The sequence below is a fragment of the Ictalurus furcatus genome, chromosome 10, assembly GCF_023375685.1.
Source record: "Ictalurus furcatus strain D&B chromosome 10, Billie_1.0, whole genome shotgun sequence".
Taxonomy (NCBI): domain Eukaryota; kingdom Metazoa; phylum Chordata; class Actinopteri; order Siluriformes; family Ictaluridae; genus Ictalurus; species Ictalurus furcatus.
In genome coordinates, this window is record NC_071264.1 from 2,784,503 (window position 1) to 2,791,214 (window position 6,712).

The 6,712-nt window shown below is 39.8% G+C and overlaps 1 protein-coding gene across 1 annotated transcript in view; it reads right to left on the bottom strand.

Moving 5' to 3' along the window:
* Nucleotides 1-6,712, bottom strand: part of nav2a (neuron navigator 2a) — a 79,650-nt gene that overhangs the window by 9,164 nt on the left and 63,774 nt on the right. Inside the window, exons 23-32 of the mRNA XM_053634535.1 lie at nt 6,441-6,564; nt 5,975-6,111; nt 4,253-4,416; nt 3,967-4,120; nt 3,507-3,654; nt 3,278-3,372; nt 2,851-2,946; nt 2,378-2,546; nt 2,127-2,237; nt 678-802 (exon numbers count right to left, since the gene is read on the bottom strand). Of these exons, the coding sequence (XP_053490510.1) occupies nt 678-802; nt 2,127-2,237; nt 2,378-2,546; nt 2,851-2,946; nt 3,278-3,372; nt 3,507-3,654; nt 3,967-4,120; nt 4,253-4,416; nt 5,975-6,111; nt 6,441-6,564 (1,323 nt within the window). The remainder of the gene's footprint in view (nt 1-677; nt 803-2,126; nt 2,238-2,377; nt 2,547-2,850; nt 2,947-3,277; nt 3,373-3,506; nt 3,655-3,966; nt 4,121-4,252; nt 4,417-5,974; nt 6,112-6,440; nt 6,565-6,712) is intronic.

Consider the following 6,712-nt stretch of genomic DNA (forward strand, 5'->3'; position numbering starts at 1 on the left):
GAGACAGTGAAGAGAGAGGGATGTAAACAGAGAGACAGTGGAGAGAGAGGGATGAATATAGAGAGACAGATGAAGAGAGAGGGATGTAAACAGAGAGACAGTGAGGGATGTAAACAGAGAGACAGTGAAGAGAGAGGGATGTAAACAGAGAGACAGTGAAGAGAGAGGGATGTAAACAGAGAGACAGTGAAGAGAGAGGGATGTAAACAGAGAGACAGTGAGGGATGTAAACAGAGAGACAGTGAAGAGAGAGGGATGTAAACAGAGAGACAGTGAAGAGAGAGGGATGTAAACAGAGAGACAGTGAAGAGAGAGGGATGTAAACAGAGAGACAGTGAAGAGAGAGGGATGTAAACAGAGAGACAGTGAAGAGAGAGGGATGAATATAGAGAGACAGATGAAGAGAGAGGGATGAATATAGAGATACAGATGAAGAGAGAGGGATGTAAACAGAGAGACAGTGGAGAGAGAGGGATGTAAACAGAGAGACAGTGAAGAGAGAGGGATATATACAGAGAGACAGTGGAGAGGGATGTAAACAGAGAGACAGATGAAGAATATGAAACACACTGAAGTTGACATATAGCAGTGAAGTTTTACAGGTTGTAAACTGACCTTTCATCAAACAGAAATGAGTTTAAATCTTATGCGGCCTGTTCAGATGCATGTGGCCTAACCTTGCTAGACTTGTGGTCTACGTTGAAGGTGGTGATGGCAGTGTGTGTATCAGTGCGTCCCTCAAGCAGTGTCAGGTGTTCGGCGAGACGCTGAGCCAGGTATGTTTTCCCCGTGCCACTTGGACCTGCAGGACAGTTAGCCAGAACAGTTATACTTAGTGCATAATACACTCATGCTGCCTTTGGGGAGGTAAACAATTTTAAATGGCTGTTTGCTATTATGTGGCCATATATACAGTTGTCTAAAAGATGCCAGCAATGCAACAATAAACTATACATGCAGGTAACAGCTCGCTCACTTTCACTGGAACTCTCCCTAACACTTCCATGAAACCTAATGAAATACATAGTTCAGATTTGATTGGTTATTATATAAAATAACATAAGGAGAAGCTTAATTTGTAAACTGTTCTCCACTGAAGCTAAGCAGGGTTGAGCCTGGCCAGTACCTGGATGGGAGACCTCCTGGGGAAAACTAAAGTTACTGCTGGAAGTGGTATTAGTGAGGCCAGCAGGGGGCACTCACCCTGTGGTCTGTGCGGGCTCTAATGCCCCAGTATAGTGACGGGGACACTATACTGTAAAAACAGCACCGTCTTTCGGATAAGATGTTAAATTGAGGTCCTGACTCTCTGTGGTCATTAAAAATCCCCACTGGCAAAATTTGCTATTGGCCCCCTAATAATCTCCATCGTTGAATTGGCTACATCACTCTCCTCTATATAGTATAGTGTAGTATGGTATAGCATGGTATAGTATAGTGTAGTATAGTATAGTACAAATTAGTATAGTGTAGTATTGTGTAGCACAGTATAGTACAATTTAGTATAGTATAGTGTAGTATAGTACTGTACAACAGTATAGTGTAGTATGGTATAGCATCGTGTAGTATAGTATAGTAAAAATTAGTATAGTATTGTGTGGTATAGTGTAGCATAGTGTAGTACAGTATAGTACAACTTAGTATTGTATAGTATAGTGTAGTATAGTATGGCATAGCACAGTGTAGTATAGTATAGTGTAGTGTAGTATGGTACAGTATAGTATAGTACAGTGGTAATAATATGTAACACCAGTATAATATAGCATAGTATAGCATAGTAGTGTAGTATAGTATAGCACAGTATAGTATAGCATTGTAGTGTAGTATAGTATAGTATAGCATAGTGTAGTATACTACTGTACAACAGTATAGTTTAGTATGGTATAGCATAGTGTAGTAAAGTACAAGTTAGTATACTATAGTATTGTATAGTATAGTGTAGTTTAGTCTAGCATGGTGTAGCATCGTGTAATATAGTATAGTATGGTACAGTATAGTATAGTGGTAATAATATGTAACACCAATATAGTATAGCATAGTAGTGTAGTATAGTATAGTATAGTATAGTGTAGTATAGTATGGTAACGTATAGTATAATACAGTGGCAATAACAATATGTAACACACCAGACAAAATGAGACGGCGATGTTCGTGCAGCAGTGACACGTAGCGCTGCAACACAGGCTTTGGGATTAACATCTCAAACACAAGTGAGTCAATCGACTGGGAGCTCACACCTGTATACACACACACACACACAAACACATACACACAATCACCTTAGACATGTTTTCAAAATATCAGAACATACTTCTACTAAGAGTTTGTTTTTAGGTGTGTGTCGGGGGCATGTAGGAATAAGTATGTTTTTGTGTACCTTTAAGTGAAATGTTTATTGTCTTGTTTTCCCCCACTAGATATCCACAAGGAAGCAGTTCTGGCGTTTCTGCTCTACCGGGCCTAATCACGTCTCCAATACGATACGACTCCACGCTGTCAGAGCTCAGTCCCAGCTGACTGACTTGATCGACATGCCTGATGTATTCCTACACAAGGACATAAATGACAAAATGACTGATCGACACTACATTTCAGTGTCAGCTATGTTTGAATATTTGAAGAGGAATATTGCATGACTGGCATTAAACAGAACATATTTAATCAACTATATATATATATATATATATATATATATATATATATAATAAAATCAATTTAGAGATCTTCAGTAATTCTATTATTATTTCTGTAAATTTTAAAGTCTAGCACAGGGTTGGAGCATTCATTTACCAACCCCAGTGTTAGTATGCGGTGAGCACAATATGAAGAATGGGAATGGTAAAGCATTACTTTAAACAGGCGTTTCACTACTCCATCCAAAACGTCCCATTTGGTTTTCCCGCTAACACCGATACAGCCGATCAGGAAGTCCCATGGTCTGCAATCCTAAAACACATCAAATGTCCTCATAGTTATTACTGACACAGTGCTTCTTTCCCAAATTTGACCTTAAGTTTTAGCACTAGATGGAATTCCATACAGATCCATTTGGAAATACTGTACTTCCAGGCAGTTTCCTGATATCTCCTGATATATTCTAGTAGTAGTAACTGTGTCCTAGCATCCTGGTTCTCATAGAGCAAGGTTCACAAACTAGCCTGAATACCTTTGATACAACCGGAATTGCATATATAAGTAAGATAATGTGTATTTTGAAAAAACAGGCCAATCGTGCCACAAGAACAGTTCATTTTTGTTAACGAAATTAAGGCCAAACCTCTTTCCTGGGTGCATCCTCTCCCTGTAAACTGACCACGATCTTTACATGTTGGCCATCTTTACGGTCTCCTCCAGAATCATCCAGCAGTATATCTGTAGACGGAGAGGAATTGATTTTTTTAATACAACACCTCAAATACGCAATGTTACAACTTTTGTCTGGAAACATTATTTGACTTTTTGAATAACAGATGAAGTGGAAATGGCGTTTGGTCATGGATTTTCACCAAAGCTTGTGGACTCGTGGGCGTTTTGTTGCGCGAGTTCAGTTGATGGAGTCGTGATGGAACTTGGGGCGATTAATGTTCGGCCACCGTTTGCCTGGTTCTCCATCTTTAACTGGTCGTTTTCCACTTTCAGCTTCTCAATCTCAGTCTATACCAACACAAACACACACACACACATTTGTTATTAAAAACCTGACTAAATTTCAAGTTACAAATTTGTCAATGTTGCTTGCAGTGCATTATGGGTAATAAATACAATGTGAGAGACAATAACACTATATGAAGCTCAAACATAAAATAACCGTTAACATTTTTTGTTGTTGGAATGGATTTTGTCTGTTCTAGTGTTTGGGATAGATTCTTGAAAAAAATGGCTGATGTTCTACGAACTGATCAATTCTAGCATGTAGTACTCGAAATCGTGCAGGTTTTTGGGTTTTATCTATTTATTTATTTTTACCTGCATTCGATTCATGGCCTCTCGTAATTGGTCAAGTTGGTGGGCGGAGCTAAGCGCCTCTAACCGGATGTCCGTCAATTTCATTTCTTTCTCTCTCAACTCGCTCCGGAGCTGCATTACAGTCTCCGCCTCTCCATCGAAACCCTCCGGCAACCTGTGGATTGATAATAAAACGATGAAACAAACAGCCGTAGCATTGGCTATGATTAAATCAGTAGTGCCACCTGCTGGAGAAAAAAACAAACAACAACAACAACAACAACAACATAAAAATACACAGACGTACATCGAGTTTGAGTTCCTGAGCACGAGTGTGGAGCTGCTGGATCCGTTATGAGGGAGTTTCGGAGATGAAGGGAGCGAGTCATTCATTTCCTCGATGTCCGAATGGGACGAGGCGGATTTCGGTGACTTCTTTTTGGTGAATGCCTGTTTAAAGGAGCTACGCAGCTGAAAAACACGAGAGACGAGAGACAAAAACGAGTGAGCTGGGACGCGTTGGAAATGATCGACGATCATACAAGCGTTAAGTAGAGAGAGAAAAACAAGAGTGGAGAAAAAGACAAAAATAAACAAGCACGAGGAAGGAAAGTACAGAAAGCGAGCAAAAAGTACAGGTGGGTTTATTACTAGAGTAACGTGCACTTTAATACGGTCATGTTCGGCTTGGTTTTCCTCGAGAAATAACTGAGTCATTATATTTAGTTACAATATTGGAAATATTGTCGATTCGACATGTCATAAATATCCTTATATTCGCTTAATAACAATACGAACGTTTCACTGGCACTTTGTCGGCTTATTTCACTTGTCCTCCAAATTGCAACCTGATTGGACAAGAGGTTTTTTTTTTAAAAAAAAAAACCTTCACATCACCCTTCTAAAATGTCACTGTGACCATAAAAAAACACTGCTGTAAAACTAATAAATAATCCAAAAAAAAAAAAAAATTGGTGAAATTGTGAAAGACAAAGACAAAAAAAATGGGAGAAAGCATCATCAAGGGAGAAAGCAGAAAGCGAAGGTGCTGAAGCTAACAGGGTAAAACGGTTAGCTATGGAAGTATAATACTGCCAAATGTCCTCAAGGCAAAATGGCATAGGGAATGACTTGGTCATAAAACCAACTGTAAAGTGTTCATCTAGGTGTCAGCTATAACGCTAACCTCTTTATCAAAAATCTAAAAGGTATGCGTTATAGCTGACACCTAGATGAACACTTTACAGTTGGTTTTATGACCAAGTCATTCCCTTCAAATGCTACTGAAGTTAGAAACATGTATACCAATATGTAACTTTAAAGACGGTCCCTTAATTTGCGCATATCTGCGAATATTGAATGTCCCACATCAAGCCAACTTTATGCCAGTCCGCTAGCTTCATCTTCTCTTGTGGTGTGTCAGCACAATCCTACCACTAGGGGGTGCCCCAGAGTAACATGTTACAATAGTATCGGCAATCCATCGCTCTTCCTGTGAGAGCCGGATGTGAAGACTTGAATTTTAAGACCTGAATTTTTGCAGCCTGAATTTGTGAGGTTGAAAAATAATGTGTGGAAATATTAACTGACGAATAATGAAGATGGTATTTTTAACAACTGAATATTTTGAAATCGTATTTTAGGAAGGCGAATACGTGTGCATTGAATTTTGAATGCTGGAATTTTGTTTTCAATCAAAATATACAAACCCAATGAAACGCAGAGGAAACTAATTCAAGCACTGATATTGTGATAGGTTTTATTCAGTTTATGTAATTCAACATGCCATTTTGCCTTGAGGACATTTGTCACTATTATACTTCCATAGTTAGCATACGGCAAAATCATGTTAGCTAAGCTTATAATTGCTAACACGCTTACTCTTACCTCAGACACCTGCCAAATGAAGCGACGAGGAAACAGAGACACAGAAAGCAGACTTAGCTGGTGTGTGTGCGCATGTGTGTGCGCATGTGTGTGTGTGTATGTGTGTGTGTGTGTGTATGTGCATGCGTGCGGTTTCACACACCCAGTTTTTCTTTTTCTTCTTGCCGCTGTTGTCTGTATTCTCCATGCTGGAGTGGCTGGTGATGCTGGACACACTGTCTGACGAGTGCTGTCTGCGCATACACATCTCTGCCTGTACTGAGACTGAGCCCACAGAACCTTTAAACACACACACACACACACACACACACATTAACAAACACTAACATAACCGTTTCCACAGTCGCTATTCTTCACACGTTGACGTTACAGGCACGATCCCAATAGTTTTGCTCAGATCCGATCTGGACAGTTTAGAACTACACGTGGCTCTTTAATGTGACCACACCTGGTCCCTGCATGAGAAGATGCACTCCTATTGTGTTCATCCTAGCATACAAATAACCTCACGTTATTCTTGCTAACTCATCCAGCTAATCCACGTGTAGTTATACCTAACTAATATTGCAGGGTATGATTATAGCTGTGTGATGGATATTACAGCTCACCTGTACGCTCAGCTTTACAAGAGAGTTCCGGAGTGTTAATGACGCCGTTAATGGCAGCTTGAGCCACAGCGTTCTGCCTCTTTAGCAACTCGATGGTCTTTCTCAACTCATTCAGCTCAGAGTCCTACACACACACACACACACGCACACACACGGATCAGAAAGGTTATTTTAGAGCTCAGTAAAGCAGGGTTTAGTGGTTTAGTCATATCATGTGGATCATTTTTGTGTGAGTAGTGTTTCCAGGTTTCATATATAAACATCCACAATTT